This window comes from Chrysochloris asiatica, unplaced genomic scaffold, assembly GCF_000296735.1.
Source record: "Chrysochloris asiatica unplaced genomic scaffold, ChrAsi1.0 scaffold00197, whole genome shotgun sequence".
NCBI lineage: Eukaryota > Metazoa > Chordata > Mammalia > Afrosoricida > Chrysochloridae > Chrysochloris > Chrysochloris asiatica.
Window position 1 is genome coordinate 376716 of NW_006408715.1, and position 18045 is coordinate 394760.

Sequence of the window (18045 nt, forward strand, 5' to 3'; positions counted from 1 at the left end):
ACTTTACTCGCTTGAGATATCAAAAAGATGGTCCAATGATTTCCACATTCCATTGGGTCACCTCTCTTTGGAATGGGCACAAATATGGATCTCTTCTAATCAGTTGGCCAGATAGTTGTCTTCCAAATTTTTTGGCATAGATGAGTAAGTGCCTCCTGTGCCGCCTCACTTTCTTGAAAGATTTCCATTTTTATTCCATCGATTCCTGGTGCTTTGTTCTTTGCCAATTCCTTCAATGCACTTTGGGCTTCCTCCCTGAGTATCATTGGCTCTTGATCATATGCTACCTCTTGAAACAGTTGAACATTAACCGTTTCCTTTTGGTACAGTGACTCTGTGTATTCCTTCCATCTTCTCTTGATACTTTCTGCATCATTCAATAATTTGCTTAGAGAATCTTTCAATAATGAAAGTCGAGGCTTGAATTTTTTCTTCAATTCTCCCAGCTTGAGAAATATGCTGAGTGTGTTCTTCCTTTTTGGTTTTCTGATTCCAAATCTTTACACATTTTATTATAATATTTGGTTTTATCTTCAGCTCTTGGACCTCATCATTTCTTCCATTTGCTTTAGCATTTCTACGCTTGGAGAGCAAGTTTCAGTGTCTCTTCTGACATCCATTTTGACCCTTTCCTCTTTTCTTGTCTTCTTAATGACTTTTTGCTCTCTTCACGTATGATGTTCTTGATGTCATCCCACAACTCTTCTAGTCTTTGGTCTTTAGTGTTTAATGTATCAAATCTGTTTTTCAGATGATCTCTAAGTTCAGGTGGGATGTACTCAAGGTCATATTTTGGCTCTCGTGGACTTTTTTTTCGTTTTCTTCAGCTTCAGTTTGAATTTGCATATGAGTAATTGATGGTCTGTTCCACAGCCTGCCCCTGGCCTTGTTTTCACTGATGATATGGAGGTTTTCAGTGCCTCTGGGCTTGCTTAATTTTGACATAACAGTCTGATTGTTGCTGGATGAACCTCTTGGTCCTCTTTTTTATGATCTTGGGCTTTACCAGGGGTATGGGAGCAGCAGTGATCCTGGCGGAGATGGCTCCTTCTCTGTAGGCAGCGCAGAAGAAGGGAGAGGGGCAGGTCTTGATAGGACTTTAAAGTTATAGAAAAGTTGGAAGATTAGTACATGGATGTTCATACATCCCAGTGTTTGCATATGGCATTCTCTTTGTCATTATGTGCATGTTTTTATATATACATATTTTTTCAGACCCATTTGTGATTAAATTGGAAAGACTGTATCCTTTTATCCCTAAATACTTATGTGGGTGTTTCATAAGCACAAGAATATTATCTTACATAACTGTAGGACAGTGACCAAAAATCAAGATGATTAAGATTGACACAATATTCTTATCCTGTCTGTATTCACACTTTATCAATTTCCCAATAATGTACTTAGAACTATTTTGTCCCCTTTCTACGATCTAATCTATGATCATGCACACGGCTGTTCTGTCTCTAAATTTAGTCTCATGTCACTGGGGGAAGCCTTCATTTGCCTTGCCTGACTTTGAAATTTCAAAAGAGAATAATAGGTACGATTAGATTCAGGTTATGCATCTTGGCAGGATATCACATCAAGGGACACATGAATGTTGGTTTGTCCCGATTTGGTGATGCTGATCACTTTGGTTATTTGGTTAAAGTAGTGTCTGCCAGATTTCTTTACTATAAAGTTACTACTGTAATTAAGTAGTTTTCAAGGAGATACTTTGAGATCATGTATATATCCTGTACCTCATCAAGTGTTCACCCCTAGTTTTAGCATTCACTGAGAACTGAATCTGCCATTCTTTCTCTTTTTTGCTTTCCCTTTCTGAGGGACTAATCTTACTAATTCAATCTCATGTCTTTGTATTGGCTTCTAACTTGCTGCACTAGGCCCTCCTGGGCCCATTCTCTGTGTTCCCCCATACTTCTTGTGCTCTTGTGAACATTATGTGTATCTGTAGTTGGAGGGCTTGGGGTGAGAGTGGGTCTTCATCCATGCAGCCACTCACTTGTGTTGGGCATGACAGGCTCGGCATGGGGCTAAATGCATGCAGTGTTTCCTGAGAGTGGGAATGTTGTCTAGTTACCAGGTCTCTGAGCTCATCCTGGGCTCACGTGAGAATAAAATAGTGGGGTTGAAAAAGAATTGTGGGTGCCTTTACACCAAGAAGCTTATGGCTGACCCCTGGTCCAGACTGAATTTGTTCTCCAGAGTTTCCCTTTCCCTACCCCTACACACACACACTTCATACCATACACCACATTGTTACATAGTTGGTTAGATTAGCTTTGTTTCCCTCCTGACAGCAAACATAGTCCTAGTGTCACTTTGGTTATTGTTTTTTTGTTTTTTTTTTAACAAACTGCTTCGTTTCAAAGGAACCACATCTGTGTACCTGACCTGAAACTCTAAAAAGGGTCAGAGAACCATTCAAAATTCCACATTGGGGTTCTTAAAGATCTGCTTCCTATTTCTATTTCTGCTGATGAAGCAAGGGAATATAGGAAGATGGACTGAGGTTTAGGAGATTGTACTAGGGATTGAGAGAGATTTTACAAGAAAAATTGGAATTTGGATTTAGATGTGCCTGTGAATGGTGTAGAATAGTGCAGTGCTTTTCCAGTGTCAGATCTTGGCTCATCTTTTTCCATCTTTATTTTGCTCTCTCCAGACAGGCTCAGAACTCAGTCCTGTTGATGGACCCATTCCAGGTCAGATGGACTCAGGAACAGTGTACCATGGGGACTCACGGCAGCTAAGCGCCTCAGGGGCGCCCGTCAATGGTGCTAGAGAACCTGCTGGGCCCAGTCTGCTGGGGACTGGGGGTCCCTGGAGGGTAGACCAGAAGTCTGACTGGGACGCTGCCCCAGGTCCAACTCATACTGCTCGTCTGGAAGATGCTCACGATCTGGTGGCCTTTTCGGCTGTGGCCGAAGCTGTGTCCTCTTATGGGGCCCTTAGCACCCGGCTCTATGAAACCTTCAACCGTGAGATGAGTCGGGAGGCTGGCAACAACAGCAGGGGACCCCTTCCGGGGCCCGAGGGCTGCTCAGCTGGCAGCGAAGACCTGGACACGCTGCAGGCAGCCCTGGCCCTTGCGCGGCATGGCATGAAACCACCCAACTGCAACTGCGATGGCCCAGAGTGTCCTGACTACCTCGAGTGGCTGGAGGGGAAGATCAAGTCTGTGGTCGTGGAGGGTGGGGAGGAGCGGCCCAGGCTCCCAGGGACTCTGCCTCCCAGTGAGGCCGGCCTCCCAGCACCAAGCACCCGGCCACTCCTAAGTGCTGAGGTTCCTCAGATACCTCCCCCGGAGGGCCTGCCCTTGTCCCAGAGTGCCCTGAGCATTGCCAAGGAGAAGAACATCAGCCTGCAGACAGCCATTGCTATTGAGGCCCTCACACAGCTTTCCTCTGCCCTCCCCCAGCCTTCTCACTCCACCTCCCAGGCTTCATGCCCCCTGCCTGAGGCCTTGTCCCCTCCTGCTCCTTTCAGATCCCCCCAGTCCTACCTCCGGGCCCCCTCCTGGCCTGTGGTCCCCTCTGAAGAGCACCCACCCTTTGCTCCTGATGGTCCTCCCTTCCCGCCAGCAACTCCTAGAACTGAGTTTCCTGAAGCCTGGGGCACTGACACCCCACCAGCAACACCCCGGAACTCCTGGCCCATGCCGCGCCCAAACCCTGACCCCATGGCTGAACTGGAGCAGTTGTTGGGCAGCGCCAGTGATTATATCCAATCAGTATTCAAGCGGCCCGAAGCGCTCCCCACCAAGCCCAAGATCAAGATTGAGGCTCCTGCTTCCTCTTCAGCCCCATCCCCCCTGCTCCAGAGGGAGGCTGCCCCCCCACGCTCTGAGGCTGACAGCCACCAGAAGGCTCAGGCTGCTCTCCAGCAGCACCTTCACCACAAACGCAGCCTCTTTCTGGAACAGGCCCACGACAACGCCTTCCCTGCACCCACTGAGCCTCCTGCTTCAGGCTGGTGGGCCCCACCAAGCTCACCAGCCCCTCGTCCTCCAGACAAAGCACCCAAAGAGAAGAAGAAGAAGCCCCTGGCACCCTCTGGAGGTCCCATGGGAACGGAGAAAGCTGCCCCTGGGATCAAGCCCACTGTCCGAAAGCCCATTCAGATCAAAAAGTCCAAGCTTCGGGACACGCAGCCCCTCTTCCTACCCCTCCGGCAGATCATCCTGGAAGGACTGAGGTCCCCGGCCCCTGAGGAAGTGCAGGCACAGCCACCTGCTCCTCTCCCCACCTCACAGGGCTCTGCTGTCCCTCTGCCCCCAGAACCTTCTCTTGCGCTATTTGCACCAAGTCCCTCTGGGGACAGCCTGCTGCCCCCTACTCAGGAAACGAGGTCCCCCAGCCCCATGGCCACCCTGCAGGCGGGCTCCACTGGCCCTCTTCCCCCTGCTGATGATAAGCTAGAAGAGCTCTTCCGGCAGTTTGAGGCTGAATTTGTGGATAGCTTTGGGCTTCCCGGCCCCCCGTCTGTGCCCATTCAGGACCCCGAGAGTCAACCAACGTGTCTCCTGGCTCCTGAGAGCCCTTTTGCTACCCGTTCCCCTAAGCAAATCAAGATTGAGTCTTCAGGTGCTGTGACTGTGCTCTCAACCACCTGCTTCCATTCAGAGGATGGGGCCCAGGAGGCCACACCCACCAAGGCCGAGAACCCTCTCACACCCACTCTCAGTGGCTTTTTGGAGTCGCCTCTAAAGTACCTGGACACACCCACGAAGAGTCTACTTGACACGCCAGCCAAGAGAGCACAGGCCGAGTTCCCCACCTGTGACTGCGTAGGTAAGTCAGCCTGGGTGTCAGAGTGGGCATAAGACTGGGCCCTGGCTTGGGTTTCTAGTCTCTGTCTTTCATTTGGCAAATATTTATTGTGTGCCAACAACCATGCCGGAGCTGGGGACACAAAACTGAGCTCCTGGATTGTGAAAACAATGCTTCTGTGTGGTCTGCGCCATGTCAGTAGAGGTGGGTATAATCTTTGCTTAAAGCCAGTGGGCAGACTGCAGGGAATGGACTGTCGGCATCTGAAATACCCAGCAGTGGTTGACAGTTGTTGCTTTGGCAAAGGAGAAATGGGAGAGATGGACAGTGGGCAAGGGATAATAGGCAAGCACAGGTTCCCATCATTATCAACCATTTATTGCCCCAATTTGTGTATTAGCAAACTTACCCAAATTAGAACCAAACCTAACTTGTATAAATAAGTATTACATCATGGAAAGATGTTTATGTGGAAACAGCAGAAACAAATGGCTTATTAATGATTATCTCACCTACTTGAGAAGCAAGGCTAGAAGGCAGTGTTGTTGTTGTTGTTAAGTGCCGTTGAGTTGGATCTGACCCATAGCGACCCTATATAGACTTTCCCAGGAACAGCTGGTGAGTTTGATCCCCCAGTCTTGTAGTTAGCAGTCTGGTGCAAGTGCTATACCAAGAGGCAGTGTTGGTGTTAAGTTCTGTAGAGCAGTTCTGACCCTGTATAGAGTTTCTTAAGAGTGGCTAGTGAGCTTGAATCACCGACCTTCTGGTTCAAACCAACGTTGAAGTCCAGCACATTGACGTGCAGTGCCACAGTGTCACAATGTTGTTGTTGTTAAGTGCTGTCGAGTCGATTCAGACCCATAGCAACCCTGTACAGGGTTTCTGAGGCTGTAAATCTTTATGGGAGCAGAAAGCCTCATCTTTCTCTTGTGGGACAGCTGGTAGTTTCGAACTGCTGACCTTAAGGTTCACAGCCTGATTCGTAACCACTATGCTACCAGAGCTCCTTGTGCAGAGTGCCTTGTGCAGCACCACAATAGATCCTAGTAATTAACAGTGGTTGTCTCTGTGGTCAGATTTTAAATGATTTTTCCCCATCATGTGTTTTTAAGAAGTTTTTAAAAATGAAATAAGTATTTTATAATCAAGGAATATTTTTGGAAGTACATGTTAGCTAGTAGTAACGTGGAAGATGGATCAACAAAGATGATAACCTTGTGGCAGAAGACAAGCGAGGAGGCTATTAAGAACAATAATATTACAGTATTTAACACTTGGTCTCTGTTCTAGGCACTGTGCCAGTACTTTATAGTCATCACCTCATTAAACCTTCTAACAGCTATTTGAGGTGGGTACTGTCCATAGCTGCGTTTAATGATGAGGAGACTAAAGTAGGATTAAGTAATTTACCAAAGTCGTACAAACAGCCAACAGTGGAAGTGGGATTTGAACCTAGGCATATGGACTCTTAACCATCATGCCCAATCATGATTAATGAGATTGTTTAGCTGAGAAATATGTCCTAACTAAAACAGTGCTGACAGCAATGAAGAAAACCAAAGAAACAGTTTCTGGAGGTGGTGGGATCTATGTTAGGGAAAACCATTCTGTTTTCCAGAAGTGTTAATGCCTCAAGTCTGGATGGATGCTTCCATCATGTTTTCAACTTGGCTGAGAACAATGTTCAGGAATTTTGTTCAGGTTTTTCGTGCTGGAATTTATCTCATATTCTAGAAACCAATCCACTCACCAGTGGTAGGTATAGGTTTCAGATCAACATAAGTAGCAGTTTCCAGTAGAAGTGCCAGTGGAATTTGGAGATAACATTAAATTCTCTTAATAATTGACTGCTACTGAGCTATGAGAAGAACTTTATAAAAACATAAAAAAATCTTATAGCATAGAAAAAGAAACAATCTAATGTTCAAGTTCCTTAATGATTTTTGCCAAATAATCAATATTGGGGCAGAAAATGAGGGGGGCGGTTTGGCATCACCAGGAAACTAAAATCACAAACATCAAGAGCATTGCTTTACCCTTGCATAAAGACTGGTTTCGGAAGGCATGGATGAGATTCATATGAGCTTTTTCTCTAAATCTTGAAATACAAGCATTAGAAGTACTCCTTGAAGTGCCATAGGAAAACATTTTTAAAATATGAAAAGAGATGCCTCACTCCAATAGGTGTATGATTTATACAGGTTTGAGAAACGTTAGCAAAAGGTGAAGTTCTATACTAAAATATTCAGAGGGGAGAATGTTGATAAACTTCTAGTATTTTGAGGCACATATTAGAGATGCCCCTAACCACGCTCATAATCATCTCATGTCACCATTGTCTGATGAGTTGCAGAGCCTGTTGGTGTCTTTTATCTTGTCTCAGTAATGGGGAAATTTACAAGGGGAGTTAATTTAGAACAGGGGAAACTGGGTCCAAAAGACTTTTTAGTGTGAAAGCATCCTTTGGGATCATCTACTTTGACTTTTATAAATAATGAAATGGGTCTATGTTAGCTTTTAAATTTTGTTACGATGTTTATATTCAATTGTAGACAACTGAAATGATCAAACTAGCAAAAGCAGGATGTTAGAAGACATAGATTTTAGGAGTGGCTTTCATAGAAAAACCAAGTTTTCAACTAGTTGATTTTCTGCCCTAAAGAAGTGGACAAAGACCAATACAAGAATACCATCTCCTTTGGTTGGGAGCCTGGTGGAAGTAAGGTTGTGAGGGACATTGTCCAGTGAATGTGCTGATGTCAGTATCCACAGGTACCGTCTACATGGTCCCCAGTCTGTTTATGTTAACTTAAAGTCTGTTTCCTATAGTTTTTACCTTTGTGAAAACTTATTTCCTCCACTTTGACTCAGTTTGACATGAAGAAGAACTTAATGTCTTTTAAATATATCTTTTTAGAATGTAGAATATTTGGACAGGAGGTATTGTTCTTGAAGTTAGCACTAGTGTGCACCTTCTTTAAGCTTTCTGTTGAGCTTCTGCCATGATGGAAGGTGGTGTTCATAACCTCTCTTATTTTACATAGACCCAGAACCTTGGAGCTTAATGGGAAAGTTTTGTTTTACAATAGATATTATTGTTGTTAAGTGCTGTCAAGTCAGTACCACACACAGCAACTCTGTATAGGGTTTCTGAGGAGCAGCTGGTGAGCTTGAATTGCCAAAATTGTGATTCAAAGAGACCAGTGCATTAATCCACAGTGCCACACCAGGACTCCACAATAGATATTATTAGCCACTTAGCATTTTAGAATCTTTCAAATCATTTGGTACTCTCAACCAGAGCCTGAGGCGTTTGTGTTTTATCCCAAATTGGAATATTTTGGAATTAAAAGGGAACCTCCAGGGCTCTTGCCTCCACACAGTTGTCGCAGTTAACACAGATGTGGATAGATAGTTTAGAGGATTTTTTTTTTTCTTTAGCTCTCTTTTATTTTAATTCCTGATGATGTTTGTTTATGCATTCTTATTTTTCTTGATGAGATTTGTTATAATTAATCTGCTATCTTTTAAAAATAATAAGACTTTAATTTTGTTTTCCATTGTTATTAAATTAGCTTTTACTTTTTACATTTATTTACTCTTTCTGCTTTAGTTAATTCTACCTGGTGGTATATATTCTGGTTTCTTTGATTTGACCATATGGCTTCTATTCATTTTGATCAATTTTAAGAAATACGTTGAAACATTTGTATCGCTTCGTTTGCAACTTCTGCTTTATTTTGTAATACTTTCATTCAGTGTTATTTTCAATACTTATTTCCATTTTGATTCTCTTACTAGAGGCAAGATTGTTGTTATTGCTGTTGGTGTTAAGTGCTGTCAAGTTGATTCTGACTCATTGCAACCCTGTATAGGGTTTCCAAGGAGCAGCTTGTAGGTCTGAAGTCCAGGGGCAAGATAGAGGAATGTATTTAGTAGAGATGTATATGTTAAATGCTATGGATTGGTACTCTCAAATAGAAATATTGTACAAGTCACATGTCATTTAAAATTTTCTGGTTGTGGTCGTTGTGATGTGTGGTAGAGTCGGTTCCGACTCGCAGCAACCCTGTACAAGGTTTCCAAGGCTGTAAATCTTTACAGGACTAGAAAGCCTCCTCTTTCTCCTATGGAACAGCTGGTAGTTTCAAACTGCTGACCTTAAGGTTTGCAGCCCGATTCGTAACCACTGCACTGCCAGAGCTCCTTAAAATTTTCTGGTTGCTACATTTAGAAAAAGAAAGAAAGAAAATGAATACTAATAATATATTTTAGTTAATCCAATTAAACCCAAATCACTTTTAACCTGTAATCTGTATAAACATTTTTAGAGATAATTTACCTTGTTTTTACACCTAGCCTTTGAAATCCAGTGTGTGTTTTACACTTAGAACATTTAGTTTGGATTGCATACATTTCAGGTACTCAGTAACTACATGTGGCTAGTGGCTAGCTTATTGGACATTGTAGCTATTGGGTATGGTGTGCTCACTGATGAAAGGATGCCATATGGTTCCCTCACTCAGTAATCACTTACCGAGATGCTGCTCTCGATGCCAGGCTGTAGAGTTGAGGAGGGCTTATAGAGCGGTGGTCTCCTGGGGCAAGGATGATCCTTTAGAGTATGGGAAGAACATTGTAGAATTATTTGTATTTATTTTTTATTAGGACTCCTGGTGGTGTGGGAGGATCAGCACTGGACTGTGAACATATAAGGTCGGCAGTTCAAACTCATCAGCTGCACTTTAGAAACCCTATACAGGGTCACTATGAGTTGGAACCAACTTGACGACACTTAACAACAATAATAACTTTGTTTATTATGTCCATTAAAGTTTTAATTTTTTTCGTGTTGTAAGGTACTGAGCATTTTTTTCTTTATTAGAACTCCTGGTGTGACATTGTAGGACAAGTACTAGACGTATAACTATAAGGTTGTTAGTTCAAACTCACCAGCCATTCTCAGAAACCCTATACAGGGTAGCTATGAGTCAGAACAGATTTAATACTACTTAACAAAAACAAATAAGGTACTAGTTTGACTACAGTGGTACATATAGACTTTATCCTTATGTTGGCTATTTGGTTACTGATGCAACAAGAAATGAAGACACAAATACCATGAGTACTGTTTTATATGCATATTCGGTTTTATTTTCAATACTTATTTCCATTTCAGTTCCATGCTGAAGGAACATAAAAGTAGAGACATTGACCCTGAGTAGGGAGGTCAAATCAGAGAGGAGGTTTGATCTCTGCTTTGAGTTTTAAAGGATACATAACAAGAAGAAACTTGAGTGTTCCAGGCAAAAGGGCATGAAAACGAGATGAAAAGCATACAAAAATATACAGATGAGAGGACATGGTGAAATACAGGTAGTTCTGGTATGACTGGTGAGAGACTGGGAGTAGCTGGAAAGGAGAGCTTCATGGGAAGAGGGATGATAGGAAAGGCAGGGAAACCAGTTTACAGGCTGAAGCATGATCCAGGCAAGAAATAATAGGGCCTACATTACGAAGTGACATTGAGTAGGAGTGTGGAGAAGAGAGGATGGATAAGAGAGTCTAAGAATGAGAATTTGGATGTCGGGGATAAGGAAGAGGAAGCTACCACAGTATTTCTAGTTGGATGGTGGCATCCATGGAAATGGAATCTAGTTCTATAATCTTGAGCTCTTGTCTCTCAGTCCACTATGGCACTCTCAGTAAACTATGGCAGTCTGTAGGATTGTTTGGAAAACGAAGATCTGTACAAATGGATCTACCTTATGTGTGATGTTGACAGCAGTGCATTAATTGTACACCAGATGTGTACCATCCCTCTGTTCCAGTGTTAAAAACCTGTGCTCCATATGTATTCCTGGCCACACTTGGGAGTGTATGGATTCCTAGTCTGGGAGGAAAGAGTGGGTGAAAGGTGATAGGGTTCATTTAGAGATTAAGGTTCCCTCTCTCTGTTAAGCAGTCATGAGTAGTTTCTTGTGTTTAACATCTCTTGCTTATAGCAGAAAGGATACATTTCATTCTCCTAGCCTCATGCTGCAGTGGAACAGAGCATATTTTTCTATTTTAATGACTTTTAAATTAAGTGCACTGGATAAAGAAAAGAAACACCTAGGACTACATAACCAGCATTTTCTAAAAATTGGACTTAACGCTCCTGAGCTCTCCCTATGTGTTTTAGGAATAAAAAAAGGAAGAAGAAAATTTTTGCTACTACTCTCACTGCTAAAGTAAGCCATAAAACAGAATTTTCTTTATGAGGCGTTGAGCCTTTCTTTTCACTGTGTCATTGTACCTTTATGGTAGAGAAAGAAATATTGCTTTGGGGACTGAAAGGGAAAATGGTGGCCTTACTGCAAGATAGCAAAATACCCCTTACTTGAAACTTGATGAAAGGTACTAAAAGAAAGAAAAATAAAAGAGGAAAGTTTCGTTAGCTGAAATGTGGGAATACCCCTAGTGTTTAACAATGAATTGCAATTGCTGGCTGCTATTTTACGATCAATTTGAATTAAAAATAAATCAATAAAAAAGGACAGCACTGGAGTATACAACTCCCAGGGTTAGGAAAAACAAAGTGGAGGTTCAAAGAGACCCTAGCTACTTAAAGAAATGGAGTAGGGACCACCCATCTGAAAGGCAGGCTCTTGGAAAAATGGGTAACCCAAGAAGGTTCTGGAAAAATGTATCTTAGGCACCAGCTTTGTATCTGAGGGCCAACAGCAACAAACCAAGGCCATTGTGCAAACAAAAACATTTGCTGAACCATCAAACTCCTGCACTGTGGTCATTCAGTTCAACTTAGTGTCTTATTAAGAGTGCACAACAATGAGAATGCACTAACTCCATTGCTCCCAAATGGGTAAATAAACCAAAAACAGAGCATCCATCCCCATCAGAACAATGCACAACCCAACCCAGACACACGCAGATAAATCTAGAGGTGGTTATCCCAGCAGAGTGCATGGAGATTACATTTCCCAGTTGTGACTGTCCACAGCCAGCCCTAATTCCTCTTCATTTCCACTTAGGCTGCTGAACGTTTGAATTAATAATTGAAATCTCTATAACATCCTATTTCTAGCCTAATTTTAAAGAATGTCAGCAGTATCTGGTTAAAGATAGAGAAGTTAGAAGATTCTGCCCACTCTGTATTTGGTCAGATGAGTATAGACTAGTGGTTTTCATTGGGGCTCTTTTGTCTGAATCTGCCCAGGGGACATTTGACAATATCAACTAGTAAGGTACTACTGGTATCTGGAGACCATGCATGCTGCTAACATCCTACAGTGCACAGTGTGTCCCTGCATAACAGTTATCTGTTCAGAGTGTCAGTGCCAAGGTAGAGAAGCCATGAAAAGATAGCTTGACAAACAAGCCAACAGAAAATCCTATATTGGACCCTTTCACTTTCATGGAAAAACTGGAGGAGTTAATATAAACACTGAAAGTGACAGTCTGCTTTAGAACGTGCAAGAAAAGTTAAATCAACTGATTTATGTACTTCCAAGGAAGTTAAAAAAAAATATTCACTGTGAAACCAGAAATGAAATATGAGGTGATTACAAAGAAGCCAAAGAGCTGTGGACAAAATTGAGGAGGAAAGTCATGCTGTTGCAAAATAGTTACGACTGCATTAGAAGCTTTGAAAAGCAGACTCATATAGAAAAAACAAAGAAAAACCAAATCAGGAGGTAAAGGGACAGGTTAGAAAGCTCACTCCCAAACAGGGACAGAACACAGAGATGGGCATAATCAAAGTGGAGATGATGCATTTAGAAGACAGGCAAATGGGAGCTCCATCTCCTGTTGTTGGTTCCCATTGGACCTCATGCAACAAACTGAACAAAAGCCAGAGTCAAAGATAGAACCCATTCCTGAAATGAATAATGCTTCATGATAAGAAATTGCCATGCTCAAGGAAACTGAATAAAAAATAGGCAAGTCATGATCCTAATCAATTTAACTGAATTTCAAGGATGAGAAGTCACATATAAATAAATTATGCCCCTCCCCCCCCCCCCCCCCAAAAAAAAAAAACCAAGCTGGTCACATATAATACTATTTAAAAAAACCAAAAACACTTTTTAAAATCAATGTTTTTATTGAAATACACACATACAGGAAGGTGTGGTGGTGTTATTGGTTAAGTGCCATCAAGTCGGTTCTGACCCATAGCGACCCTGTATAGATAGGGTTTCCGAGGAACAGCTGGTGAGCTTGAACCACTGACCTTGCAGTGCAAACGTCTTTGCACCAGAACTCCATAGGAAGGTGTACACATTTAAAATATACAGTTCAATAAAGTTTTCCAAAAGGCACACACTTGTGTAAGCAGCATCTGGATAAAAAACAAGAAACTTTACCAGCACCTCCCCACAGTCACTTATCACTGGACTTTCTACATACAGCAAGAGTTGGCAAACTATGGCCCACAAACTAAATTTGCTCCCCCCCCCCCAAATTTAGCTAATAATGGTTTTATACTTTAAATGATTGGGGGAGGAAATCAAAAGAATATCCATGACTCATGAAAATTAGATGAAATTCACATTTCAATGTCCATACAAAAAGTTTTATTGGAAATATGGCCATGCTGTTTTTCTTTCTTCTTTTTTAAATGTTTATCTGTGCTTTATTGACTATTCAAAGGCTTTTAACAGTGCGGATCATGACAAACTATGGGCAACATTACGAAGAAAGAGTATTCCAGAACACTTGCTTGTGCTCATGAGGAACATGCACAAGAGGCAGTCGTCTGAACAGAACGAAGGGACACTGAATAATTTAAAATTAGGAAAGGTGTGTGCCAGGATTGTATTCTTTCGCCATATTTATTCAATCTGTATGCTAAGAAAATAGTCACTTTTCTTGCCTTTGTAGCCCCCCATTTTGGGTAGCCAATGTCCAAGTTGCCCATCCCTGTCTACCCTATGTATGGAGGGGGTGGGAATGATCCTCGTTGTAAAGATTTGTTCCCTCTATTGAGCTACTGCATCCATAGGTGTAGGTCAAGTTCATCAAATCAGATTACTCTTTTTTTCCTCTTCTTTCTTCAGTTGAGCTCTGATCATCCAGTCATTGAAGCCAGGTCAAGTGGGTATTATCTGCAAGTGTGGGTGTTTTTTATTGTTTTTCTTATGACTTGCCTGTATTTTTCACTGTAATGGCAGAGTTGCCAGAGTGGGGCAACTCTGTATGCTCTGCAAAGCCTCTGTCTGGGCCTTTAGAGAAAACATGAGCTGATTCAAGTCCCAAGTTAACTACTATTCTAACTTCTAACCATGCTGGTCAGTGTCACCTTTTCTTGAACTTCATATGTAATGGAATCATACAGGATACTCTTTTATGTATGGCTTCTTTCATTGTGCTTGTGAGATTCTTCAGTGTTGTATGTAGCAGTACCTGTAGTTAGTGCAGTCTCATTGTTGTGCACTATTTCATTTTATAAATAATCACAGTTTATCCTTTAGATTGTTGATGATCTTTTGGATTGTTGTTAATTAGAAATAATTATGAATCATGTTGGTACAACATTTGTGTGTGTGTCTTGGTGTATTTCTGTTGGGTGTACACCTGGGAGTGAAATTGTGTATGTTCAGCTTTAGTAGGTGCTATTAGTTTTCCAAATGGGTTGTAATGATTTACATTCCTTCCAGTAGTGCTTCACATTCACGTCAACAATTGGGATCATCAGTCTTTTTTCATATTAGCCATTCCAGTAGGTATATAATGATATCTCATTGTAGGTTTCATTTGCGTTTCCCTGTTGACTAATGAAGTTGAATACTTTTCCATGTGTTCTCTTTTATAATGTATCTGTTCAAGTCATTTGCTTGTTTTTTTGTATTTTAGCCTTATTCTTATTGATTGGTAAGAGTCCTTTATTTATTCTAGGTACAAGTCCTTTGCTGGATGTATGTATTGCAGTCTATCAGTTTTATTGCAAGCCAGAAAACAATAGAGTACTATCCTTAAAACATTGAGATAAAACTTTGACTCAATACGGTAGCTAATGATGTTGCCATTCATGTGTAAGGGACTCAGAAAAATATTTCCAAATATTCAAGAACTCAATTTTTCTAGAGATAAATCAAGATAAATAATTAACAGGTAAGGAAGTTGTGGTATGACGTGGTTGGCAATGAATCTTTTGGGTTGTTGCTAATTGGGAATAATTATGAATCATGTTGTTACAAACATATATGTATGTATGTATATATGTATGTGACTTTATATTCAAATATAAAGTCTAAGCTGAAATACTGGTGATAATTATTATAAAACAAAGTATATTTACTTACATTACACATGAAATCCACCAATCATCTGTCAGTTTTGTTGTAGTTAGTGGCTTAAGTGTTTCTGGAAGCTATGCTGTTCCAGATACTAACAGTGTCAACCGTGTGGGACAGATTTCAAGGGAAATTTCCAGACTATGACAGACTAGAAAGAAGGACCTGGCAATCTACTTCTAAAAATATTGGCCGGTGTAGGAACTTTTGAATAGCAGTTGGAATTCATGATTAAAAAGCACTCAAAATACTTCTGGGGAAGAAATGCCTTCTCTTAAACTAGAGTTGACCTTATGATGAGGATATGGCAAAGGTCTTCTTTGTTATAGGGCATCACTCAAAATGACAAAAAGGAATCACAAACATCATGGAATATACAAAGTATGAATCTAGGAAAATTGGAAGCCAGCAAAATTAAATGAAATGCCCCAAAATTGGTATCTTAGTAAGCTGAAATGGACAGGTATTGCCCATTTTGAGTAAGACAAAGCTGAGAATGGTTTACTAAGCTGAGAATGACAAATTCAAGAGGAGTGGCATTGTGTTGACCATAAAAACAACATTTCAAGTTCTATTTTAAAGTATATTGCTGGCTACAAGAACGCCCAAAGTTTCGGATAGTAACCATTTACCTAGCTTTGATAGCTTGATGATCAGAATTTGAATAGAGGAAGATAAAGAAATTTGATAAAGGAAACAAGTGTAAATTGCTACAATTTGAGAAACTTGACCTATACTTATAGATGTAGTAGCTCAAAATACCAACCGAGTGAAGGAGTCTGCACATTAAAGATGAAATAACCTCTGCATACAGGGTTGACAGGTATGGGCAACTTAGACAATGGCTACCTAAAATGGGCGGTGTATAAAAGGCCAGAACAGGGTGAGGACAGGGAGAGACTTGAAAAAAAAACTACACAAAAAAACAGGCCGAAAATAAAATCCTAAACATAACAAAGAATAGTGGCATCTTGATATTTATAAGATGGCTGTGAAGGCAAGAAGCGGAAAGAGGACATTAAAGCCATACTCATATTAGGCTACAGATTTTTTTTTTTTCTTTTTAAAATTTCTTCTTTCTCTCTTCTCTCCTTTTCCCACAATTATAGAGTATAGTATCCAGTCTGGTTTTTCGTTTTGTTTTCTGGGGGTTTTGTGTCTTGTTTTTTTGTTGTTGTTGTTTTTTCTTTTTTCCCTTTTTCATTGTTACTGTTTTTTCTTTTGTTTTTTTGTTTAGTTCTATTGTGTTTTGGGTTTGTTCCCCCTTTTATCTCTATGGGGCTGTTTCTCGCCCTATACTACTGAAAAAGAGACAGCAATTGCTGCCAAATAGTTAAGATACAATCACATGCTATAAAGCCCCACAATACAGGCAAGAGCCATTACCAACTGGAAAAGTTACTCTGTGGTAAGCAATAAGAGGAGTGAAAAGGAAAGCCCACCTCCTGATCACATCTACCTGGAGGCAATCATAAAGCATAAAAAATACCAAAACACACACTCAGTTAAGTATTAAGGCAACAGATAAACAATAAACATGTCCAAAAAGCAAAAACAGATGACCATATCATCACATGTCTAGAAGCAAGATAAAATGTGTGAGACAAATGACCTAGAAGTAGGCCTGGACTCAATTCTGGAATGGGGGCAGACCTTGGAAATGCTTGAGAAGGAATTCAGAAAACTGATTATAAAATGTTTGAAAACACTGTACAATGGAGTTGAGAAAAATGAGGAAGAAGTCACAAAACCGCTACAGGAACAATCAACAAAGATACATACAGCTTTGGAAACAATTCAGAGCCTACAGAAAGAGGTTCAAACAATCAATAATAGAATGTCAGAAACAGGCAATACACTGAAAGGGCAAAGGAGTAGAAGCAAAGAGATAGAAGGCAGAACAAGTCACCTGAAGGACAAATCTCTCAATACCACTAAGAGCGAACAGGAAAAGGGATAAAAAAAATCTGAAGAATGTCTAAGATTCATGTTGGACAACATGAAGAGGAATAATTTAAGAATTATGGGCTTTCCGGAACAGGAAGAATCAAAGTCCACAGAAGAGATAGTTGAGGAACTTCTGGAAGAAAATTTTTCTAACATCCTGAAAAGTGAAATGATAAACATCCAAGAAGCTCAACAAAGCCCAGGAAGGATCGACCTCAAAAGAAAATCACCGAGACATATCATAATCAAGCTCTCCAAAATCAAAGATAAGGAAAGAATCCTGAAAGCAAGTAGGGAAAAGAGAAGTGTTACATACAAAGGCAAGCAAGTCAGATTAAGCTCGGATCTCTCAGCAGAAAACCATGCAGGCAAGAAGACAATGGGGAGATAAAACCCTGAAAGAAAAAAACCCTGCCAACCAAGAATCCTTTATCCAGCAAAACTATCAATCAAATACGATGGTGTAATCAAAATATTCCAGGATAAACAGAAGCTAAGGGATTTTGCCAAAGCCAACCCTGTACTACAAAACATCCTAAAGGGAATTCTGTGGACTGAGGACCAACAAGAACAGACAACAACCAGAGATTGACATACATGTCAGCACTTCTCAGAACTAAATCGACAGAACAAATCTATAAGAACAAATTCAGAGAATCTGGGAGGTCAGTCTATGATCAAAACAATTACAATGTGAAAGAAGATAAACACATAGGAACAAAGATCCAGATGGTTAGAAGGGCAGGTAGATTACAAGATAAAATAGACTGCACTAAAGGGAGGGAAAAGTTAATGGACTATAAGGTAACCTCAATGAAAAGTAACACTTCACAGCATACCAAGAAAATGAAAATCCAAGAAGAACATGGAAACATTAAAACTATGAGGAAACTTACAAGAAAAAACACAAAACGCATGAACTCAGCACAAGAAGAAATGCAGAACAATGAAAGCAACAACACCACACACACAAACATAATGGTAGCAATTAATCCACACCTATCGATAATCACACTGAATGT

The 18045-nt window shown here is 40.9% G+C and overlaps 1 protein-coding gene and 1 pseudogene across 1 annotated transcript in view; one reads left to right on the forward strand and one right to left on the reverse strand.

Annotated features, from left to right (window-relative positions):
• Window positions 1-2049, reverse strand: part of LOC102831165 — a 3748-nt pseudogene extending 1699 nt beyond the window's left edge.
• The window catches only part of TET3 (tet methylcytosine dioxygenase 3), a 161295-nt gene that overhangs the window by 61597 nt on the left and 81653 nt on the right, over window positions 1-18045 (forward strand). The window contains exon 3 of the mRNA XM_006872404.1: window positions 2672-4799. Coding sequence (XP_006872466.1) covers window positions 2672-4799 — 2128 coding nt within the window. The remainder of the gene's footprint in view (window positions 1-2671; window positions 4800-18045) is intronic.